General features: G+C 46.0%; 1 protein-coding gene across 5 annotated transcripts in view; it reads left to right on the plus strand.

Moving 5' to 3' along the window:
* NBEAL2 (neurobeachin like 2) overlaps window positions 1–25,361 on the plus strand; it is a 245,461-nt gene that overhangs the window by 166,967 nt on the left and 53,133 nt on the right. For 4 of the 5 annotated variants that reach the window (XM_073632459.1, XM_073632461.1, XM_073632463.1 and 1 more), the window contains 8 exons: window positions 8,009–8,168; window positions 8,990–9,078; window positions 9,174–9,902; window positions 11,263–11,441; window positions 11,819–11,978; window positions 19,742–19,879; window positions 20,404–20,709; window positions 22,018–22,167. In XM_073632459.1, coding sequence (XP_073488560.1) covers window positions 8,009–8,168; window positions 8,990–9,078; window positions 9,174–9,902; window positions 11,263–11,441; window positions 11,819–11,978; window positions 19,742–19,879; window positions 20,404–20,709; window positions 22,018–22,167 — 1,911 coding nt within the window. The remainder of the gene's footprint in view (window positions 1–8,008; window positions 8,169–8,989; window positions 9,079–9,173; window positions 9,903–11,262; window positions 11,442–11,818; window positions 11,979–19,741; window positions 19,880–20,403; window positions 20,710–22,017; window positions 22,168–25,361) is intronic. The other variant, XM_073632462.1, reaches the window with a different exon arrangement.

Raw genomic sequence — 25,361 nt, forward strand, 5'->3', positions numbered from 1 at the left:
TATAAAGCTTGCAGGTCTCTATTAATCAAGAAACCAAACTGGCATTGGGTGGAAGGGCATGCTGCTGTCTAATTCCTGTCTAGCGGGAGGGTCACAGTTTGACCCGATGGAAAGTATTGTGCTTTTTTTGGTATAAAAATATATATACTACATGGATAAAGTATTTGGACCCATCTGCAAATGATTGTCTCTGGAATTAAAGACCCAGAACTGGTATCTTGAGCGCTCAGACACTTTTGAACTTTTATAGAGTATGTAGCCTAGACATGTGCGGCTCATTTAGTTCCGAATCGAACTTCGGGCAAATTTTTTGTAATTCAATTAATTTAGATGTTTCCAAATTACGATAGTTGTTTAAAACGAATTTGGAATAATGAAACAAAATTTGGCCGAAAATGGAATTAGAATAGAATTTGAAAACAAGAGTATAGTATTCGTTCTGCACATGTCTAATGTAGTCTAAAGCAGGGTTTCTCAACCAGGGTTCCATAGAACCAAGGGGTTCCTCCAAAGGTTGCCAGGGGTTCCTTGCGCAAAGGAGTGTGTAAGGGGGGGGGGGGGGGGGGGCTGTTTTTCCACTGCTCAATAATGTGGATGTCCTTCCACCGCTGACCTTCAATATAAGGGGTCTTTCTCCCACTGGCCACCGATATGAGGTCCTTCTCCCACTCACCACCAATATATGGGACCACTGCATTAACTACCAATCTAAGAAGGTGCCTTCCACTGACCACTAATGTATGGGGTACCACAATTTACACCATTTGTGGTTTTTTTTTTTTTTTTCTGACCATTATTATTCCATTTCATGATCGTTCTAAAAAAATGTTTTAAAGAGCAGAGGAGTGTTAAAAAACTGATCTGGATGTCAAATATACATATTATTTTATGTATTATTATATTTAGAACTTACCTACCATGCAAATGTGTTATAAGCTAAGGATGTAATGATTTAGCAGGGGTTCCCCGAGACATGACCATTATTTTTAAGGGTTCCTCTGGTTGGGAATGGCTGGAGCCCCTTTGAAATGATGGAGTTCAGGTGTTTCCAGCGTAGGGTACTGTTACTTTTACATCATACAAAAACAATTGTGCTCTTCCAATCTTGTGGTAGCATTTTGGTGAAGACCCTTTTCTGTTCCACCATGACTGTACACCCCGTGTACAAAACCAACTCTATAAAGACATGGTGTGACCAGTTTAGTGTGGAACTAGAGTGTTCTACACAGAGCCTTGACCTCAACCCTGCTGAACCTCAGAAAAATGGGCTCAAATTCCCACAGACACCTTCCAATTCATATGGAATGTTTTCCTAGATGAGTGAAGGATGTTATGGCCGCAAAGGAGGGGCAACTCTATATTAATGGCCGTGCATTTAGAATAAGGGGGAAACTCCATATTAATGGCCAAGGTTTTGGAATACCTTGTGGTAACAGTTTGGTGAGGACCCTTTTTCCCCATTCATCTTTCAGGACAGCACCATAGAGAGACACCGGCTCCTCCCCTCTTAGGAAACACCGCCTTCCAATTCAATATTTAAATCTCATCCTCCCAACGGCCCCTCAGTTCAGGTGTTTCCTCCGGTGGGGAGACACTGCTTGGGAACCGTGGCGGATCAGTCAGGGAGACTGAAGCCAAAGATTTGGTGTGAGGAAGAGGGGGAGTCGGGTCTCTCTAGCTCTTTCCCTCTACTATTGTTTATTCAGTTAGGTAAAGGCTGGGGAAGCCATACTTACCTGTTTTTAAAACTGAATTGGCGCGCCTCAGCCTCTCTTGGGGAAAGAGACAGCTGAGGAGGTCCGTGTTTCTTCTGCCCAGGGGGGCGCTGTGGGAAGTGCCTGAGTCTCTCCTGCTTGTGCAGCCAGCGTTTGAAGCTCTATGGCCGGGTCGGATGACGGGTGACGTCAGTTCCGGCGAGGGCGGGCACTTCCGACGATTCCGCGTCTTCCGGTTCCGGACGCGGGGAAAGAAAACGGCCCGAGCGTTCGGCTGGTGCGACCCTCTTGCTTTGCTGTAGAGTCAGCTGTCGGGGGAAACGATCGACCACCATCCTCAGCGGACATGTCTGAGACAGAGGTCTCTAGAACTGCTCCAGGAGACAGTAGCACCAGCCATGCTAAGGTAAGTGGAACCCTGGGGTGGTGTTCCCTTACCTAAATCCCGATAGCTTCACGGGTGTTCTCCCCTCACTGGTGGTTGGGGGGAAGGGGAGTGTGTCTGGGACCCTGGTGGTGGTTGGTCCTGGGGGGGGCACTCCTGGTGGTCCTCTGTAAAAGCACTGGTGGGATTGGGCATTTATGGCGACTCTCTCTCTTTCTTTTTCAGAAAGCCACAGAGAAAAGCAAGTCGCCTTATGGTTCAAAGAAAAAATGCCCCTCTTGTAGAGTTAGTATGGGGGAATCCTGGACCAAGGCACTTTGCAAGGAGTGCATTGATGGATTAGTCAGGGAACAGGCAGCAGAACAGGGTACAGATCTTGCTGCATCCGTCAAAGAGCTTTCTAGCACCTTTCAGTCCTTTAAGGCACTCTTTTCTAGCTTCCAGTTGCCGCAAGCCCAAAGCAGTCCTTTACCAGTGCAGCAGAGTGTTACACCTAGCCCAGTGGATACTCCCTCTGTTAGTGGAGAGAGACCAGGGGGCTCCAGAGTGGAAATTGAGGAGGAGCCAGATAGCACCGCTTCAGATTCTCAAAGGGAATCGGATGTGGAGGAGGTGGATGGGGAATCCACAAAAACCTCTCGCTATAAGCTTTCCCTGGACGAAGTGGAGGAGCTCTTGGGAGCTATTCACACCACTTTGGGAATTCAGGAAGAAAAGAAGGTGTTATCGCTCCATGACCAAATGTACAAAGGTCTTGGGGAACAAAAAAGGAAGGATTTCCCAGTCCATGATGTATTGGTTGAGGCCATAAAGAATGAATGGAAAGATCCTGAGAGAAAACCTTTCTTTTCAAGGGCTTTGAAGCGAAGGTTTCCTTTTTCAGAAGGGGAGTCTCTAGTCTGGAATAAGACCCCTAGGCTGGATGCTGCTTTTTCTCAGGTTTCCAGGCAAACAGATCTGGCCTTCGAGGACATGGGGGTTCTTGCAGACCCCATGGACAGAAGGATGGACTCTCTCTTAAAGAAGTCCTGGGATTCGTCACAGGGAAACCTTAAGCCTGCCATGGCGGTCACAGTAGTGGCCCGCAATATGGAATATTGGCTTACGCAGATAAAGGCGCATATTGAGGCAGGAACGCCAAAAGAGACTATTTTGGCTTCCTTTCCCATGCTACTTAAGGGTGTAGCGTATATTGCGGACGCTTCCGCCGAATCAGTGCGCATGTCCGCAAGGTCTTCAGCCCTCACTAATTCGGCTCGAAGGGCCCTATGGCTTAAGACGTGGCAAGGAGACAGCGCGTCTAAAGTTAAACTCTGTGGAATTCCCCTCACAGGAGATCTCTTGTTTGGCCCAGGGTTAGAGACCGTTTTAGACCGGACGGCCGATAAGAAAAAGGCCTTTCCCATTAAAAAGAAGTTTGGGGAGCAGGCTAAAAGAAAGTTTCGCCCCCAGAGAAAGTTTGAAACCCCAAAAGGAGAGCGGCAGAAAAAAGCTTGGGGGCAGAAGGGCAAGGGGCGGGGAGGGGCGATTTTTCGCCCTCCTGAACAGCCCAAGAAGACCCAATGACGGGGTAACCACGGTGGGAGGAAGATTGGGGGCCTTCCTCCCACAATGGGAGATGATCACCTCCAACCAGTTTGTGTTAGGGATCATAAGAAGAGGTTACCAGCTAGAGTTCTCAGAACCTCCTCAGCACAGACTTCTGGTCACCGAGCTGCCAAAGTGTGCAGAGAAAGCGTCAGCTCTTCTATCCTCCCTACAGGAGTTAGAGGAACAAGAGGTGATAGTGAGGGTTCCTGTAGAGGAGATAGGCAGAGGCTTTTACTCCCACATTTTTGTGGTCCGCAAGCCTTCGGGAAAATTCAGGCTTATCATGAATCTGAAGCCTCTGAATGTCTCAATTACCTACAGGAAATTCCGGATGGATTCTATCTATTCGGTGAAAGCGCTTCTTCCCCCAAATTGCTTCATGGCGTCAATAGACTTAAAGGACGCTTATCTGCACATTCCAGTCGCAGAAAGTTACCAGAGGTTTCTCAGACTGGCGGTGAGAACTGGGGAAGGAACGTTTCATCTACAGTTCAAAGCACTCCCCTTTGGACTATCCTCTTCCCCCCGCATCTTCACCAAAGTGATGGTGGAGGTCCTGGCTTTCTTGCGGCTCAGAGGCATCTCTGTAGTCGCGTACCTGGACGACCTACTCCTGTTTGCTCCTTCCCCGGAGCAGTTGTACCAGGATCTTCAGGTAGCAAGAGACAGCTTAGAAAACCTGGGATGGTTCTTGAACCTGGAAAAATCCAGTTTGGTTCCGGCCCAAAAGGTCACCTTCCTGGGCTATGTACTGGATTCGACAAAACAAAAAGTGTTCCTTCCAGCAGAAAAAATCCAGAAGGTGGACAGAGCAATATTACTGCTCCAGGGCAGCAGTCAGATCTCAGTAAGGAAAGCAATGTCAGCACTGGGCTTACTGACTTCCACGCTTCCGGCAGTTCAGTGGGCAGGGCTGCACTTTCGCCCCCTACAGCTGTTTATTCTGAGTGTCTGGGACCACAGTCCAGCATCTCTGGACTCCCTTATATCTGTGCCAAGTCAGGTCAAAAGGTCCCTCTGGTGGTGGAGGAAAGGGTCCAATCTCTCACAGGGCCTGGAGTGGGTTCTTCCAGTGTCCATAACGGTTACGACCGATGCGAGCGGCACAGGGTGGGGAGCACACCTAGATTCCAAGATGATGCAGGGCACCTGGGAAAAAGAAGACGCAAAGAAGTCCTCGAACTGGAGGGAACTGAGAGCAATAGAGTTGGCTCTCAGAGCTTTTCAGAGAGAACTCCTGGGGCAGCATGTGAGGGTCCGTTCGGACAACTCATCAGCAGTGGCCTACATCAACAGGCAAGGGGGAACCAGGAGCAGATCCTTGTGGGGTCTGGCAGAATCCATCCTCAGGTGGGCCGAAGGGAGCATTCTCTCTCTCTCTGCAATACATCTGAAGGGGGAGCAGAACCACGTAGCAGATTTTCTGAGCAGAAAAATGCTGAAGGAAGGCGACTGGGTCTTGAACCAGGACATCTTCGAGATGATTACTCGGAAGTGGGGGGTCCCCTCCGTGGATCTCTTCGCCTCAAAGGCGAATACGAAAGCTCGTCTGTTCTTTTCCCTAAACAGATGGGACGGAGCAGCCGGGGTGGACGCACTAGCTCAGAGCTGGCGTTTCTCAAAGTGTTATGCTTTCCCCCCTCCCGTAATGATTCCAGCAGTTCTGAGAAAATTTCGGTCAGAAGACACAACCCTCATTCTGATCGCACCACACTGGCCAAGGAGGCCGTGGTTCTCCCTCTTGAAGAGTCTGACAGTGGAGCCTCCCTGGATTCTGCCTATCCGGGAGGATCTTCTCTCTCAGGGTCCAATCTGTTGCCCTCAGGTGGAGCGATGGAACCTCGCAGCGTGGCTACTGAGGAAGAATTGCTAAAGGGCAAAGGTTTCTCGGATCGGCTAGTGACAACTCTCCTAAATTGCAGGAAAAGAGAGACGCAAGCCATTTACCTAAAGGTGTGGAAACGCTTTAACAGTTGGTGCACAGAAAGCTCCTTCGATGTACGAAGTTCTGTAGCAGTATTAGAGTTTCTGCAGGCAGGAGCGGACAAAGGATTAGCCCTTAGCACCTTGAAAGGACAAGTATCGGCACTAAGCGTTTTCCTGGAAAAGCCGCTAGCTATAGATCCTTGGGTAGCTAGGTTTTTTAGAGCTTTAGGCAGACAGAGGCCTGTTAAAAGTTCCCCATTCCCAGTGTGGGATCTTTCCTTAGTTTTACAGTCTCTTACAGGGGATCCTTTTGAGCCATTGGAATCCTGTACCTTGAAGTTGATCACCCTCAAAACTGTGTTTTTGGTGGCGATCACCACAGCAAGGAGAGTAAGTGAACTCGAAGCCCTTTCTATTAGGGCGCCTTTTTTTCAGGTTTTTCCGGACCGTTTGATTTTTAAAACGGATCCGGCCTTTTTACCAAAAGTGGCCTCTAGTTTTCATAGGGGCCAGGAAATTATTTTACCTACCTTCTGTTCGAATCCTGTGAGGGAACAGGAGCATATTTTTCACAAACTGGACGTTAGAAGGTGCGTCCTTCAGTACTTAGATAGTACAAAACAGTTTAGGAAATCCGATTCTTTTTTTGTATTGTTTTCAGGGGCTAGGAAAGGGTTCAAAGCCTCTAGACGATCGATAGCCAGATGGTTAAGGTTGGCCATTAGCCAGGCCTATGTAATCGGGGGTTTGGAGCCCCCGGAGGGTATTAAAGCACATTCCACCAGGGCAGTGGCAACTTCTCAAGCAGAGTGGGCTGGTGCTTCTCCGGAGCAGATCTGTAGAGCAGCAACGTGGTCCAGTTTTTCCACGTTTGTGAAGCATTACAGATTGGACCTGCTGTCAGCCAAAGACCAAGCCTTTGGGCGTAAGGTGCTGCAGGCAGTAGTCCCTCCCTAAGGTAAGGTGCTCGCTTATCCTCTCTATGGTGCTGTCCTGAAAGATGAATGGGGAAAAACGGAGTTACTTACCGGTAACATCCTTTTCCAGGAATCTTTCAGGACAGCACTAGTACCCACCCAGGTTTTTGATTATCTATGAGAACTCATCGCATGAGAACGTCAGGTAAGATAAAGATTTGTATGACGTATTCTTGTGTCTCCCCAGCTGGCCGGAGGAACTCGGGAAGAACTGAGGGGCCGTTGGGAGGATGAGATTTAAATATTGAATTGGAAGGCGGTGTTTCCTAAGAGGGGAGGAGCCGGTGTCTCTCTATGGTGCTGTCCTGAAAGATTCCTGGAAAAGGATGTTACCGGTAAGTAACTCCGTTTTTTTTTTTTCCACCGTGACTGTGCCGCTGTGTACAAAGCTGGCTCCATAACGACATGGTATGGCCAGTTTGCTGTGGAGGAACTCAAGTGTTCTGCACAGAGCCCTGACCTCAACCCTACTGAACATCTTTGAGATAAATTGGAATGCCAATTTTGAGCCAGGTCTTCTCATCCAACATCAGTACTTAACCTCACAAATGTTCTTTTGGCTGAATGGGCTCAAATTCCTATAGACATTTACAGAGCAATTCAGTCCAAATTAATTAATTTTTTTTTAGAAATTTTCAAAGTAGTCTTAGTTTTGTAGTTGCATAGTTGGTGAGGTTGAAAAAAGATACAGGTCCATCAAGTCCAACCTGTGTGTGTGCGCTTTTATGTCAATATTACATCCTATATCCCTGTATGTTATGGTCGTTCAGGTGCTTATCTAATAGAGTTTTGAAGTTATCGATGCCCCCCACTGAAACCACTGCTTGTGGAAGAGACCGGACCATTCAGAGTACTCCCTATTTATCACTACCCTCTGAACTCACCCCTGTAGCCAGTTTTCAATCCATGTACTCACCCTATGGTCCATGCCAACGGACCTTATTTTCTACAGTAAATGTTTATGGGGAACTGTGTCAAATGCTTTTGTAAAATCCAGATACACCACGTCTACGGGCCTTCCTTTATCTAGATGGCAGCTCACCTCCTCATAGAAGGTTAATAGATTGGTTTGGCAAGAACGATTCTTCATGAATCCATGCCGATTACTGCTAATGATATCGTTCTTATTACTAAAATCTTGTATATAGTCCCTTATCATCCCCTCCAAGAGTTTACATACTGTTGATGTTAGGCTAACTGGTCTGTAATTCCCAGGGATAAATCTTGGTCCTTTTTTAAATATTGGTGCTACATTGGCTTTTCTCCAATCTGCTGTTACCAATTTGTTTGTGTATGAGGATTGAAATACATGAGTAGAACCAGAGTTTGCTTTCCTGACAGGTTTTCTTTATGTCTTGGGATCTCTTTGCTCAGACTCCTATCTATTTAACCTGAATAATCGCTGTCCCCTCCAGGTCCTCTACAAGTTAATCAAATATGAGAAAGTCAATGATAGGCTCAAGCATCGTCTGAAGCTGAAGGATATTGGATACCAGGGACTCATCTCCTTCCTGAATGATGTTCCTGTGTCCATGCTGCTGATCCGCTGTCTCTCAGAACAAGTCTTGGGCTCTGGTAAGCTCTTTTCTCTCTCTAGTTTTTTCTGAGATATATATATTAAACCCTGGGCCAATGACTTGGGTGGTGAAGGCAGTATTTGTGTTTCTGGGCGCGGTCCCCTCTGCTGTCAAGACCTGGCCCTAAACAGAGTTGCATCAAGTTTCAGCTGTCTCATGTCACTTGGTCCCCCACTAGACCACCAGGGAACATAAGGAACATTAGGAAATTTCTTTGGAGGATCAGTGGCCATTACAATGCCATAGGAGGCCACACAATTTATGATGGCGGCCCAGTATTCAACAGAGGGGCTTTAGAAGGGAACATTTTAGGATGGCTTCACACTCGCCAGTGCTCTGAAAAGCAATCTGTGGTGGATCACTTTTCAGAGCACGGCTAAGCCGCTACCTCCTGTTTTGTTCTTTGTTTTTTTTATGTAACATTTCTGCCGAATGGGCCAATAATGGGGCAAATGCACTCCAATCGCGAGCCGAGCGTTTGGCTCATAGTTGCGGCACGGCCTTATTGACTTGAATGGCCAAGTTTGACAGATTGTGCCGTCTGTCAACTTGAATGTTGTGTTAAATTTTAAAAATATTAACAACCTCCTCTGTCTGTTGCCTAACTTTTAGGTGGGCAACCATTTTCGATGAGATTTTGGCGGATACAAATTTGCTAAATATGTAAAAAGTTTGTCAGAATCACTACATTCATCCCTCATGGGGATGTTACCCAACAAGCAGTTTTTGGTTAATGTGCAGGTCAGGAGATAAAACACATGAACCAAAGCCTGTGTGCTGTGCTCTGTCTTTATAAATGCTCATTTTTTATCTCTGCAGATTTAACTCCTAATTACAGAGATCTTCTAGCTGTGGTTTATCTGTCGCACAGGGCAGAGCTCTCAGTCAAGCTGGACGTTTGCAGGAAGGTAACTTCAGTGATCCTGTAGCCCTTTAAAAACTTTCTGTACCCTTTTAAATCTATCATTAACATTTGACACCATTACTTTTAATTTTCTTGCAGCTCTTCCATCTGATCTATTCCCAACAAGACATTGTGCGACAGCTGGCCAAGCAGCCTGGCTGGCAGGACTTATTGACCAAACTTTACATCAAAGAGTCATATGAGACGAGGCCCCGTTTTCTAAGCAGCCCATTGTATGGAGGCACCAGGTGCCCATTAAAACGGATGGGCAGCAGCAAGGACTCGGAGTCTGGGTCTTGCAAGGAAGGCAACAATGGAACCCATGGATCAGTGGACAACGCTGATGCAGATGCTGTATTTCCAGTGGGTTTTGAGGCCTCAGACATGGACTTCTCTGAAGGCTTTTCTGACCATTCCTTGTCTCCAGCAGCCAAAGAGAAACCCTTCCATGCCTACAATTTTAAGTCATTTGACTCCTCAGACCAGGCCAGTCATTCCTCCTCTAACCTTGTTGACCTTCCTGGCTCTGAGGAGGTGAGCTGCAGTGATGGACCTCCATATGACAACATCTACCAGCCTTTGTCTCCGTTCTCCATGTCACCCTTTGATCTGAGGCTAGATTTGGGAAGTTCAAGCTCTGCAGCTACCATGGAGAGTGGGAACCAGACGCCAGTCAGCCAGCCGGGGACACCATCCCCGCTAGAGACCTTCAAGCCTTTTCCTGGGATGAGAGTTCGGAAGAGTTCCAGCTTGTCTAATGTCCTGGATGAAAACAGCTACCAAGAGACGTTACCCAGTGACACCATCTCAAATACCAGCAACCCCCAGGTAGCCACCCATCCTCTGTCACAATTATCTTCACCTTTCTCTATCTTTTAAAGTTAAGCTCTACCAACTTAGTGGGGAAGAATTGGAACCTCCATCAAGTTCTCTCTTTGTGGAGATTTCCTCTCAAACAGGAAAGAGGTTCTTACTCTTCCCCAATCTATCCAAAGCTTAAGAAAAACATTTTGGCTGGTGATGGCCTTTAAGACCCAGTCCATTCAAAAAGACTAGTATATGCAAGCCACAGGCTTACTTTGTCCAGCAACACTCTCCTTTTTGTTTGACCTTCTCTTCCATAAACCTGTCCCTTATTCTCCCTGTGCAAGGCTGCTTCTATGTAGTATGACTGGGCGCCATTGGTATCTCCTTATGGAGAATGGATCCCAGTCGCATTTCCTCCTCTCTTCAATTTAGGTAGGGGAGCAGTGATGTACTTGTGGCATGCTTCCTTCAATGGGTTGGTATGATCTTCAAAGGGTGGGCACTGTCTCCATAGGCATTGATTGACAGCTTTGTGGCTGGTGATTTATAATTATAAAAACAAGCCATCTGGAAGGTTCTGTTATACTCTAGACCAGAGGTCTCAAATCTTTTGAAACAAAGGGCCAGTTTATTTCTCTTCAAACCTTAGGGGGCTGGACTGTGGCCAATGGGAGTGGAAAATGCACTGGCATCAGTGGGAATAAACAATGCCCTAGGCTTAGTGGTCAATAGGAATACAAAAATTGCATCATTGATGTCAGTGAGAGGAATAGTGCCCCATTATTGGTGTCAGTGGGAGAAATAGAGCCTCGTAATTGGTGTCAGAGAAGTAGTTCCCCATCTCTGGTGTCAGTGGTAGGAATTCTGCCCAGTCTTTGGTGTCAGAGAGAGGTATAGTGCCCCAAGGGCTGAATAAAAGCAAGCAAAGCGCCACAATCAACTCGTAGGCTGCAGTTTGGAGACCCCTGCTCTAGACCAGGGATCTCCAAACTTTCTAAATGAAAGGCCAGTTTACTGTCCTTCAGACTTTAGGGGAGCCTGACTGTGTTCAGTGGGAGTAAACAATGCCCTATTTTTGGTATTATGGGGAGAAATAGTTGGTGTCAGTGGGAGGAATAGTGCCCCTATTTTTGTTGTCTGTGGAAGGAATACTGCCCCATCAATGGTGTCAGTGGCAGGATTTATACCCCACTGTTGGTGTCCGTGGCCAGAATAATGCCTAAATGACCACAGTTTGGAGACCACTGCTTTTGAATTTTTGATTTGGGAAGGTTGTGGTCTGTGTAACTCCCAACTGTTTTCAGTAGCCATGCATTGGCTGAAGGAGTTGGTGACCATGGTAACAATTCTAGTTCCGTTTGCCTCATAATTTTCCCTTCAGCAGACCCCCGAAGAAGAGCTGTGCAACCTTCTCACCAACATCATCTTCTCGGTCACCTGGAGAGGGGTGGAAGGCTCGGAGGATGCAGCGTGGAAGGAACGCGGTCAGGTCTTCTCAGTCCTCACTAAGCTTGGATCGGCCTGTGAGTTGGTGAGACCTCAGGATGAAATCAAACGAAGGTCAGCACCATGAAGAGTTTTTTCTGACAACGTTACATACAAAAGTTATTGTACATGAAGGCAAAACTTTCTTTTAAATTTGGATGGAGTATGAAGCGGTTAGAACCTCCTTTTTGTTTTCTGCTCTCTTTGTGTGTCCCAGCTGGGGAGATCCACCCGCTCTCTTTGTCCTTGGAAGTGAAAGTGATAAGAAAAATCTCAAATTTTACATTCAAAGGGGAAATCTTGAAATGGGGACACTCTCAATGGGATACAGACAGCAAAAAATATTTGATTGGCGTTTCTAAGCTTTACTCTATCCAACCCAAAAAAAAGTTTTGACTTTTGATATACTTTAAATAAGATTTGCTTTTTCAATGTATTTATTTTTCTTTCAGCCTGCTGGAGATGATGCTGGAGTCAGCTTTTACAGACATTAAGGAGGCCCCCCCCTCCACCATGCCTGGCCTCATTCAGAATGTGTTGAAACTCCTGAGACTTCTCCAAGATTTCCTATTTTCGGAAGGAAACAGCAATGAGGTCCTCTGGAGTGAGAAGGTACAGTTATGATCTTCAAAATGTTTTTTTTTTTATTAACTTGATATTCTAGGCAATGTAACAAGACTATTTTGCATTATAAGGCTCTTAATGTTTACATTTGAGTCCCTCCACCAGGCACACTTCTGGACTTCTCTGGACATCAAGGATGCTTACTTGCATCTGTCCATTTTTCCAGCTTTGCCCTACAGTTTTTGTTTGCCAGTGTCCAATTATCTTGTAGTTGGTGCTATAACCCAATGGGTAAAGACTTCACATTTTTTGAACTTGGTGTAAAATCCTTTTCTTGGAGGCCAATGGACCATTGGCCAATGGATTATTGGCCACTGAACCATTGGTAACCAAACCATTGAACCATTAACCCATGAACCATTGAGCCATTAACCCATGGACCATTGAACCATGAACCATTGAACCATTAACTCATGAACCATGAATGATTGAACCACAACTCATGAACCATTAACCCACAACTCGTGAACCATTAACCCACAACTCGTGAACCATTAACCCACAACTCGTGAACCATTAACCCACAACTCGTGAACCATGAACCCGTGATCCATGAACCCGTAAACCATGAACCCGTGATCCATGAACCCGTGATCCATGAACCCGTGATCCATGAACCCGTGATCCATGAACCCGTGATCCATGAACCCGTGATCCATGAACCCGTGATCCATGAACCCGTGATCCATGAACCCGTGATCCATTAACTCATGAACCATTAACCCAAAACTCGTGAACCATTGAACCATAACCCGTGAACCATTGAACCGTGAACCATTAACCCACAACTCGTGAACCATTAACCCACAGCTCGTGAACCATTAACCCACAGCTCGTGAACCATTAACCCACAGCTCGTGAACCATTAACCCACAGCTCGTGAACCATTAACCCACAGCTCGTGAACCATTAACCCACAGCTCGTGAACCATTAACCCACAGCTCGTGAACCATTAACCCACAGCTCGTGAACCATTGAACCATTAACTCGTGAACCATTGAACCATTAACTCGTGAACCATTGAACCATTAACTCGTGAACCATTGAACCATTAACTCGTGAACCATTGAACCATTAACTCGTGAACCATTGAACCATTAACTCGTGAACCATTGAACCATTAACTCGTGAACCATTGAACCATTAACTCGTGAACCATTGAACCATTAACTCGTGAACCATTAACTCGTGAACCATTAATTCATGAACCATGAACCATTGAGCCATTGAACCATGAACCATTGAGCCATTGAACCATGAACCATTGAACCATGAACCATTAACCCATTAACTCATGAACCATTGAACCCACAAACCACTCCCGGACTTCTCTGGACATCAAGGATGCTTACTTGCATCTGTCCATTTTTCCAGCCTTGGCCTACAGTTTTTGTTTGCCAGTGTTCAATTATTCTGTAGCCGGTACTATAACCCGAAGGGTAAAGACTTCACATTTTTTGAACTTAGTGTAAAATCCTTTTCTTGGAGGCCAATGGACTATTGGTAACTGAACCAGTGAACCATTAACTCATGAACCATGTACCATTGAACCTTGAACCCATGAACCCTTGAACCATTAAAATGTAAGTCCACCCTAACACTAAAATCCCTGCATCTACAGACATCCACAAGCTAACACTAACCTATCTAGCCCCGTAAAGAAGAGATCATTATACATACTTTTTTTTTAAACCAATCTGATCCGGTCTCCAGCGGCAGAAGCTCTGCAGAGGACACAGCCGACAATGGCTGTGAAATGAATGGGGAGTGACATCGCCCATAGACTTACAATGGGGCTTCCGTTGTCAGATGTGTTCTCTGCACCTGCCTCCACAGCAAAGCCACGGCTGACAACACCGCATGGTATCGGGTCGGACCGGCTTAAAAAAAAGTATGTATACTGAATTTTTTTTCTTTACAGGGCTAGATAGGTTAGTGTTAGATCGCGAATGTTTGTAGATGCAGGGATTTTAGTGTTAGGGTGGACTTCTACTAACCCATGAACCTTTAACCGTTGAATCGCTAGCCCAAAGAACCATTGAACCCATAGAACCATTGAACCCATAGAACCATTGAACCCATAGAACCATTGAACCCATAGAACCATTGAACCCATAGAACCATTGAACCCATAGAACCCATAGAACCCATTGAACCCATCGAACCATTGAACCCATTGAAGCCATTGAACCCATTGAAGCCATCGAACCATTGAAGCCATCGAACCATTGAAGCCATCGAACCATTGAAGCCATCGAACCATTGAAGCCATCGAACCATTGAAGCCATCGAACCATGGAACCATTAACCCATGAACCTAGAAACATCGAACGATAGAACCATTAACCATTGAACAAGTGCCCAACCCTCTTTGTTTATGATCATGAGCATGCATGCAAATGCTGCTAGCTTCTGGTGGATGGGCAATATAGTGCCCATCTGCAAGCATGCGTGGAAATCCACCACACGTGTCGCAACGTTGTGGTTTAGTAACCCACTGTCTCCTGGGATATTGTGTCATAGCAATGTCAGGAGGCAGTGGGACCAAGCCTAGGCCAGAAACCTGGAGGTGTCTTCTTTCATCCCAAAAACAACCCTTGGGGTAAGCATTACAATGCATTTACTTAGCATTTGTGTAAGAGGGAGTGTGGGGGGGGGACAGAAAAATAAATTATTTGTGAGTTTATTTTTGCCTTAAATTCACTCCAAGATTTTAAGATAAGTGCCATCTTTTATCCTTGAAACTCTGATAAGTCTCCAAGCAAATACAATAGTACAGTAACTCTTTGCAGCCAATCAATACCTTGCTGACGTCAAACCAGTAGAGTTCCCTAATGTCCTTCCTGCAAGGTTCTCTGGCAGAAACCACATGACCGATGCCTCTGCATTGATCACATGACTTGTTGCCGGTGCAGTCCCAAAACCACCCTATTTAAGAAAATTGTAACCTTTTTTTTGTTTATTTATTACAGTATGGAGGATAATTATTTATTTTTATTATTATTATTATTATACAGGATTTATATAGCGCCGACAGTTTACGCAGCGCTTTACAACAACATTAGGGCAGACAGTACAAGTACAATACAATTCAATACAGGAGGAATCAGAGAGCCCTGCTCGTTAGAGCTTACAATCTAGGAGGGAGGGTCAAGTTATACAAAAGGGTAATAGCTGTGGGGGATGAGCTAATGGAGAAAATAATGCAGTTGTTAGATGGAGGCAGGATAGGCTTCTCTGAAGAGGAAAGTCTTCAGGGATCGCCTAAAAGTGGATAAATTTGGAGACAGTCTGACAGATTGGGGTAGGGAATTCCAGAGGATGGGCGAGGCTCGGGAGAAGTCCTGGAGGCGGATATGGGAGGAGGTGATGAGGGAGCTAGAGAGCAGGAGATCTTGGGAGGAACGGAGATGGCGTTTAGGTTGGTATTTTGAGACTAGGTTAGTGATGTAGCTGGGGGCACAGTTGTGGATGGCTTTGTAACTTATTGTTAGTATTTTGAATTTAATTCGTTGGGCGAGTGGCAGCCAATGGAGGGATTGGCAGAGAGGGGTAGCAGACACTGATCGGTTTGTAAGGTGGATGAGTCTGGCAGCAGCATTCATGATGGACTGAAGGGGGGATAGTCTATTTAAAGGTAAGCCAATGAGGAGGGAGTTGCAGTAGTCGAGGCGAGAGATAACCAGGGAGTGAATCAGGAGCTTTGTAGTTTCACTGGTTAGAAAGGGACGTAGTTTAGAGATGTTGCGGAGGTTGAGGCGGCAAGCTTTGGAAAGTGATTGGATGTGGGGCTGAAAGGAGAGTTCAGAATCTAGGATAACACCTAGCACCCTGACATGTGGGGACGGGTGGATGGTTTTGCCATTGCTCTTCACAGAGAAGTCAGGGGAAGAGGCACGTGGGGGAGGAAATATTATAAGCTCGGTTTTGGACAAGTTGAGTTTGAGGAAGTGGTGTGACATCCATACAGATATGTCGGTTAGTAAGTTAGTGATGCGTGAGGAGACTGATGGAGTGAGTTGAGGGGTGGAGAGATAGATTTGTGTGTCATCAGCATAGAAATGATATTGAAAGCCATGAGAGGCTATCAGCTGACCCAGGGAAGAGGTGTAGATTGAAAATAAAAGAGGTCCAAGAACAGAACCTTGGGGGACCCCGACAGAGAAGGGAAGAGGAGTGGAGGAAGTAGAATTGTAAGTGACACTGAAGGTGCGTTGGGATAGGTAGGATGAGAGCCACTGAAGAGCACAGTCACGGAGACCGATGGAGTGAAGTTTTTTTAGGAGGAGGGGGTGGTCAACCGTGTCAAAGGCAGCTGAAAGATCCAGAAGTAGGCGTACAGAATAGTGTCCGTTGGTTTTTGCAGTTAGTAGGTCATTTGTGAGTTTTAAAAGAGCAGTTTCTGTGGAGTGTTGAGGGCGAAATCCAGATTGAAGGGGATCAAGAAGGTTGTTTTTAATGAGGTGGTCACTCAGTTGGTTGTAAACCAGGCATTCAAGGAGTTTAGAGGAAAAGGGGAGCAAGGAGATAGGGCGTAGGTTGTTAAGATTGGTAGGGTCCAAGGATGGTTTTTTGAGTATGGGAGTGACCAGTGCATGTTTTAGAGCATCGGGGAAGACGCCAGAGGTGAGGGAGAGATTGAAGATGTGGGTTAGAGAGTGTAGGATGGAGTCAGAGGGTGACCGTAGCATTTGAGAGGGAACAGGGTCCAGGGGACAGGTAGTTAGGTGGGCGATAGAAAGGAGTTTAGCAACTTCGTCTGGAGTAGTAGATTTGAATAGAGGTAGTGTCAGTTGTATCTGTTGACATGGGGTCTTAGCTGGGGGAGATACCTGTAGAGTGGAGATTTCATCACGGATTGTATCAATCTTGTTTTTGAAGTGATTAGCGATTTCCTGGGCAGTGAGTAAATCAGTGGGGGGAGGCGGTGGAGGACAAAGTAGAGAGTTGAAGGTAGAGAAGAGTTTACGGGGATTGGATGAGAAGGTATTAATAAGAGTTGTAAAATAGGTTTGCTTGGCAGTGTGGAGGAAAGAATAGTATTTTTGGAGGGCAGATTTGTATTGGTTGAAGTCTTTGAGAGACTTAGTCTTGTGCCACAGACGCTCAAGAGCGCGACTACGTTTTTTGAGAATTTTAGTGTCATCTGTTTGCCAGGGTTGTAGGGGTCGAGGCCTGATTCTGCGTGTAGTAAGGGGAGCGAGCTTGTCCAGGGTGGAGGACAGAGATTTATTGTAGATGGACATGGCTTGGTTGGGGCAGGACAGGGGAGAGATTTTGTCATAGAGGTGGTCGGTAGCAGAGTAGAGGAGAGAGGAGTTGAAGTTGCGGAAGTTTCTACGGGTGACGGTTAGGCGATTGGAGGGAAAGGTGGTGGAAGACAGGGGGAGAGAGAAACTAATAAGGTGGTGGTCGGAGAGAGGAAAAGGATTGTTTGAGAAGTTGCATGGAGTGCATAGGTAGGAGAATACAAGGTTAAGGGTGTTGCCATCAGAGTGAGTAGAAGCCTGTACCCATTGCTTCAGGTCAAATGAAGAGGTTAGACTAAGAAGTTTAGAAGTAGCAGGAATGTTTGTATTAGCAGGGATGTTGAAATCACCGAGAAGGATTGTGGGAATTTCCGAAGAGAGAAAGTAGGGTAGCCAGGCAGAAAACTCATCAAGGAAAGTCGATAATGGTCCAGGGGGCCGGTAGATCACAGCAATTCTTAGGGAAGTGGGAGAGAATAGACGTATACAGTGGGCTTCGAATGATGAGAGTGAAAAAGAGGGAGGAGGGTGAATAACCTGGAAGGTGCTCTGGGGAGATAGGAGGAATCCCACTCCACCTCCCTTGCGTCCATTAGGCCTGGGGGAGTGAGTCCAGTGAAGGCCACCCTGGGAGAGGGAAGCAGGAGAAGGGGTGTCATATTCGTGGAGCCAGGTTTCTGTGAGAGCAAGTAGATTAAAGGAATTAGTGACAAAGAGGTCATGAACAGCAGTGAGTTTGTTGCAGACAGAGCGGGCGTTCCAGAGGGCGCAGGAGAGAGAGAGGCTGGTGTTGGCAAGAAGAGGAATGGAGACTAGATTGTGTAGATTGCGACTACTGCCAGAGGGTGTAGGGTGATGGTGATGGGTGTGTTGGGCACAGTTAAATAAAGTGGGCCCAGGGTTTGGGGAAATATCTCCAGCGATTAGGAGAAGCAGAAGAGTGAGGGAGGTAATATGAGAATATGATTTGTATGAGGGGACATGCTTTAGTATCCTGGGGGGTATGTTAGCAAGTGGACCTAGAGTTAGAAAGAGGTGATGAGTGCAGTAATAGGGGGAGGGGAGAAGTGAGGGTGATATGTACAGATTGTGGGGTGGAGCAGAGGGATGAAGAAAAGAGAGTTTGAGGAGAGAGGCAGCAATTGTGAAAAGGAGGAGAGGTAAAGAGAGCATGTTTCAGAGAGGAAGATGATAAAATTAGGAAATGGGGTCACCTGCAGTCTTTTATAGTTTGCTTTGTGCAAATCGCTGAAGTGCAAGAGCAGAAGTGTCACTTATTTTAAGAACGCCACTTCTTTGGAAGAACCCCCTGTATGTGCAGCCCCCTGTATGTGTTCCCCTGTAAGGAAGGCCTTGTTTTTATAATGAGTGTTGGGTGTGGGTTGAATCTGGCAATTAATCAATTAGGAGGGCATATTAGCAACACAGCTAGCAGGGCATAACTTTCACACCACAATCAAACTGCAAGGGGACTAAAAGGCCAAAATTGTAAAGATAAGGCAACCCATAATTTAGGTAAGACTTAATGGCTAAATAAACATTGAAATAATGTGAGCATGGCTACAGATGGAGTTGAAACAGTGGTGACAAACAGGTTTACCCAATAAGCTTTTTTGCAGTCATGCAATGTTCAGTTTTAAGGTATGTGGAGATATAAACGCAGGTTTACCCAATAAGCTTTTTTGTAGTCATGCAATGTTCAGTTTTAAGGTATGTGGAGATATAAACGCAGGTTTACCCAATAAGCTTTTTTGCAGTCATGCAATGTTCAGTTTTAAGGTATGTGGAGATATAAACGCAGGTTTACCCAATAAGCTTTTTTGCAGTCATGCAATGTTCAGTTTTAAGGTATGTGGAGATATAAACGCAGGTTTACCTGTGAAGAGAGAACAAAATGATCAGATGGATGGAGCAAGAGCGGAAGTGCCACTTATTTTAAGAACGCCACTTCTTTGGAAGAACCCCCTGTATGTGCAGCCCCCTGTATGATTTATTTAAATGTTTCTGAGACTAGTTTCACTTGGAAATCATTTAGGAAGAACTGGAAATATGCAATAAATATAAACTCTATAATGCTTCCTTTACCCAGCCATTGAATTATGGGCGCACCTATTGAATATATATGCTTTTATATTACCCTGTTCATGGGTGGGTATGCATTTGCTTGTATAAATCCTATCCTCCACAACAGTGGTCTCCAAACTATGGGGGTACTGTTTCTCCAACTGATACCAACAATGGGGCACCATTACTTCCACTGACACTAATGAATGAGGCACTATTCCTCCCACTGATACCAATGCTGGGACATTGTTTTCTCCCACTGATGCCAGGGCATTCTCTACTCCCACTGGCTGCAGTCCAGACCCCCTAAAGCCTGAAGGACAGTAAACTGGCCCTTTGTCTAGAAAGTCTGGAGACCCCTGTCTACATCCTTCCTGCTTGTCCTTGATTGTGTCAAAAACATGTTTCACCTCTTTTGTCCCTTTTCCCGATTGTAGATCTTTGAAGGAGTCAGTAACTTGCTGGACAAGTTGGGAGTTTGGTATTACTTGGTGAATGGGACATCGGACCTGAAGGAGATGGCTCAGATTGGACTTCGGATCATCATAGGGTTCATCAAGTTAGATGATCAGCAGGTGAGTAGTCCGCCTTTTAACGGTCTTCCAGTTTATTGGAATTAATTTTCTACTGGAGAATATTAATGTGGTAATATCTTGATTAAATTTCTAATGGGATTATGGGAAGAAACAAAGGGAACAGCCATGTTGGTTTATATATATGCTCATTGAAAATTATAAGCCCAACCAAAACAAAGAATTTGTGCTGGAGACTGGAAGCCACCTGACGGTTTCTTTCAACACTTGGGAGCTCTGTGGATGAGATTTTTCTTGACGGCTTCCCTGCTGTGGTCTTTTTGAGGGCTTGCCTCTCTCCTTGCTGGGTTTTTATTTACGTTCTGTTATGAAAATGATAGATGGAGATGCTGAGCAGGGAAACAATATGGATGACGGGAACACACAATGGTTTGTCCCTGCCCCCAGGTAGACAGGAAAAAAGCTGGAAATTATGACAGGGAGATCTCATGGCTAGAACATCTATAAGCATAGAGGTTGACTGCTCCATCTAAAATATCTTGTTTGGGTGGGCTGTTCCCCTTTAGATGCATTCATCAGCCTATGTAAAACTGCACAGCCTCCTCCAAAGTGCCTCCTCGCTGAAGAAGGAAGAGGCTTGTTTCCTGCTGGGGAACCTGCAGACTCCACTCCTGCAATCCCTCAATGCCAAGACGGAGGCCTACTCCTGCCTGGTGCCCATTATCCGCACGCTGATGGACCAGTGCTTCGAGTTACTACAGCTGCAGCAATATTTGCCATCCCTGCCACCTACCAATGGAAGCCCCACCTTCTATGAGGACTTCCAGAGTTTCTGTACCACCACCGAGTGGAGGCTCTTCATTGAGAAACATGTAAGACCAGTTATTCATTGCATGCTATAGAAAGAATATATGACCCAAACAGATATTATTTTATGTTTCTGTTATTCTTTTCTTTTATATTGTTTTCTTTAGTTTCTGTTCTAATTCCTCCTTCACACTAGTATACTGTAGGGCTAGTCTGTTGTAGGGTTGGTCTACCGCAGGCCTGGTCCATAGAAGGGATAGTCTAACCTAGGGCCCTCCACCAGAGGGCTGGTCTACCATAGGGCCCTCCACCAGAGGGCTGGTCTCCCCTAGGGCCCTCCACCAGAGGGCTGGTCTCCCCTAGGGCCCTCCACCAGAGGGCTGGTCTCCCCTAGGGCCCTCCACCAGAGGGCTGGTCTCCCCTAGGGCCCTCCACCAGAGGGCTGGTCTCCCCTAGGGCCCTCCACCAGAGGGCTGGTCTCCCCTAGGGCCCTCCACCAGAGGGCTGGTCTCCCCTAGGGCCCTCCACCAGAGGGCTGGTCTCCCCTAGAGCCCTCCACCAGAGGGCTGGTCTCCCCTAGGGCCCTCCACCAGAGGGCTGGTCTCCCCTAGGGCCCTCCACCAGAGGGCTGGTCTCCCCTAGGGCCCTCCACCAGAGGGCTGGTCTCCCCTAGGGCCCTCCACCAGAGGGCTGGTCTCCCCTAGGGCCCTCCACCAGAGGGCTGGTCTCCCCTAGGGCCCTCCACCAGAGGGCTGGTCTCCCCTAGGGCCCTCCACCAGAGGGCTGGTCTCCCCTAGGGCCCTCCACCAGAGGGCTGGTCTCCCCTAGGGCCCTCCACCAGAGGGCTGGTCTCCCCTAGGGCCCTTCACCAGAGGGCTGGTCTCCCCTAGGGCTGGTCTAACCTAGGGCTGGTCTCCCCTAGGGCTGGTCTCCCCTAGGGCTGGTCTCCCCTAGGGCTGGTCTAACCTAGGGCTGGTCTAACCTAGGGCTAGTCTAACCTAGGGCTGGTTTACTGAAGGGCTGGTCTGGGGGCTGGTCCATAGTAGAGCTAGTCTACCCTAGGGCTGGTTTACCATAAAGCTTTTATACAATAAAGCTGGTCTTCCCTAGGGGTGGTCCACTGTGGGCTAGTCTCTCCTCTCACACCGGTTCTCTCTTGTGATTTCTCTTTTTTGTTCTTTTTGCTTGCTTTTGATTTATTTTCTTTTTACTTTTCCTTATTTTTTCTCCTTTTTTTTCTTTTATCTTTCTCTCTTTTTTTCCTTTCATTCCTTTTTCTCTTCTTGTATTGGACTTTCTCTTTATTTCCTGCCTTACATTGGAGCTCTGTGGTTGGGCCCTTCTGATATCACAGGTCTGTCCCCTCCCTTCAGGTCCAGCCCACCATGGAGCAGTTTGAGAAGGACACATTTGCGAAGAGTCACCACCAGATGTCCTCCTTCTGGAACTCCTGCTATGATGCACTTATGAGCAGCTCGTTAAGAAGGGAGACCGAGAAAGGAGAGAGCAGAGACAAATTTAAGGTAAGAGGACTGGCAATCACTTTTTCTTATCCTGGAGTCCATCATGTTCTTTATGAAGTGTGTCACTGTACAGTTAAAGTTCTGACCAATAAGAAATGTTTAATCCTTTTAAGTCCGTTTATGAGCCCTCATAATGGACACAGCAGATGTGCAGACCTAGAATTTAAGTGCAGGGATGGTGGGAACCCCTCATAATGGGCACAGTAGATGTGCAGACCTGGGAATTTAACAGAGGGATGGTGGGAACCCCTCATAATGGGCACAGTAGATGTGCAGACCTGGGAACTTGACAGAGGGGATGGTGGGAACCCTTGCAAGTGTAAAGGTCCAGGGACTCTAAGGAGGGCTCGTGTGAACTCCCTAATTATGTGCCCAACAGGTGTTCACACAAAGGAACTCGGTGGAGGGATGTTAGGAAACCCTCAAAACAGACACAGCAGGTATACAGACCCAGGACCTCAGCTCAGGAGTGGTGGGAACCCCTCATAGGCACAGCAGGTGGGCATACCCAGGACCTCAGCTCAGGGATGGTGGGAGCCACTCATGATGGGCACAGCAGTTGTGCAGAGCTGGGAATTCAGTGCTGGGATGGTGGGAAACCCCTAATAATGAGCACAGTAGATGTGCAGACCCAGGAACTTAACAGATAGATGTTGGAAATCCCTCCTAATGGGCACTGCCACTGGGCAGTCTAAGGAACTCAATGGAGGGATGGTGGAATAATACCTCATGGGCACAGGTGGTGTACAGACCCAGCAACTTAATGCAGGAATCTCTCCAGTAGAGTTCCAGGGAGATGGCAGAGACTGCCAGGTGGTTAAATCTTCAGCATCCACCAAACACGTAATTTCAGTTTTAAGTAGACTTAACCCTAAGGCCCCTTTCACACTGGGGCGGTGGGGGCGTCGGCGGTACAACAGCGCTATTTTTAGCGCTGCTGTACCGTCGTTCTTGCAGCGGTATTCGGCCGCTAGCGGTGCGGTTTTAACCCCCGCTGGCGGCCGAAAAAGGGTTAAAATCCCCCGTACAGCGCTGCTATAGCCGCGGTATAGCCGTGCTGTCTCATTGATTTCAATGGGCAGGAGCGGTGAATACATCGCTCCAAAAAAGCGGTTTGCAGGACTTTTTTCACCGCCCTGCCTGCGCACCGCTTCAGTGTGAAAGCCCTCGGGCTTTCACACTCAACAAACAGCGGAGGCTGTTTAGGGGCGGTTTGCAGGCGGTATTTTTAGCGCAATACTGCCTGCAAACCGCCCCAGTGTGAAAGGGGTCTTAATTACTCGCGGCTACTCAGTAACTGCTGTAGATGTGCATCTTATATTATTACTAATACTATGTTTGTGTGTTCTTCTTGTCTTAAATAAAAAATTAAAAAAGCTAAAAAAAAAAATAAAATACATGTGGAAAACACAAGGGAAGTTGCACAGATTTGTGTTTTTTTTTTTTTTCTAATTTAGATTTTTTTTTTTTTTTAAATCACATCATGTGTGTTCCCGACTCCTGATTATGCACTCTTAGCTATTTTAATAATTGGCATATTTTCTTCTTTCATTTTTTTTTCTTTTATGCTTCTGATCTTTTCTTCTGAGCACTTTTAGCTGGCTTTTTATTTTATTTTTATTGTATTTTATTTTATTGTATTATTTAATTTATTCTTATTTTTATTTTATCGCTATTTTTTACTTTTATTTAATTGTATTGTATTATTTTTATTTCATTATTCTTATTAGCTATCTTTTATTTAATTGTATCACATCATTTAATTTCTTGTATTCTTATCTTATTTCTTTATCCATCTTTTTTATTTATTTAATTGTATTTAATTAAATTATTCTTATCTTATTTCTTAGCTATCTTTTTTTTATTTAATTGTAGTATATTAGTATTTCTATTTAATTTAATTTTTTCTTCTCTTATTTCTTAGCTATCCTGTATAAAAAATAAGTATTGAACACGTCACCATTTTTCTCTGTAAATATATTGCTAAAGGTGCTATTGACATGCCATTGTCGGTAATAACCTGTGCACTCCATACATACAAAGACACCAAAACAAATACGTTCAGAAATGAAGTTCTGTGTAATAAAATGGAAGGACACAGGGAAAAAGTATTGAATCCGCTAACTGAAGTGTATTTAATACTTGGTACAAAATCCTTTGTTGGTGATGACGGCTCCTGTATGGAGAAACCAGTCTCAAGCGTTGCTCAGGTGTGATTTTGGCCCCATTCTTCCACACAGTCTTCAAATCTTGAAGGTTCTGTGGGCCTCTTCCATGAACTCTGATCTTTAGTTCTTTCCATAGATTTTCTATTGGATACAAGTCAGGTGATTGGCCGGGCCATTCTAGCAGCTTTATTTTCTTTCTTTGAAACCAATGGGAGTTTCCTTGGCTTTGTGTTTGGGATGATTGTCCTCCTGAGATGTCCTCCCTCGTTTCATCTTCATCATCCTGGTAGATGGCAGCAGATTTTTATCACCATTCATCCTTCCTTCAATGATATGAAGTAGAAGAAAAACAGCCCCGCCCCCCGCACCATGATGTTCCCACCTCCAAACCTCACTGTTGGTATAGGGGGTGTTTTTGGGGTGATGTGCCATGTGACCTCCAAACATGGGGTGTATTATGGTATTGAAAGAGTTCCGTTTCAGTCTCCTCTGACCAGACTGTATTCGCCCATTAATTCACAGGCTTGTCTAAATGTTGTGCAGTGAACTTTAACCGAGCTTCTCCATGCTTTTTCTTCAGCAATGGAGTATTGCGTGGTGAGCGTGCATACAGGCCATGGCGGGGGAGGGCATTACTTATTGTGTACCTGCTAATTCCAGGTCTTTCTGAAGCTCTCCACAAGTGGTCCTTGGCTCTTGGACATCTCTTTAATTAGTTTCACTCCTCTGTCAGAAATCTTGCGAGGAGCACCTGGACGTGGCCGGTTTATGGTGAAATTGTGTTCTTTCCACTTCTGGATTTATTGCCCCAACAGTGCTCACTGGAACATTCAGAAGTTTAGAAATCTTTCTGTAACCAATGCATCGGTATGTTTTGCAGCAATAAGGTTGTGAAGGTCTTGAGAGAGCTCTTTGCTTTTACCCATCATGAGATGTTTCTTGTGTGACACCTTGGTAATGAGACACCTTTTTATAGGCCAATCAGGTGAGACTGAACCAGCTGATATGGATTTGCACCGACAAGGG

The sequence above is a fragment of the Aquarana catesbeiana genome, linkage group LG05 (genome assembly GCF_042186555.1).
Source record: "Aquarana catesbeiana isolate 2022-GZ linkage group LG05, ASM4218655v1, whole genome shotgun sequence".
Lineage (NCBI taxonomy): Eukaryota > Metazoa > Chordata > Amphibia > Anura > Ranidae > Aquarana > Aquarana catesbeiana.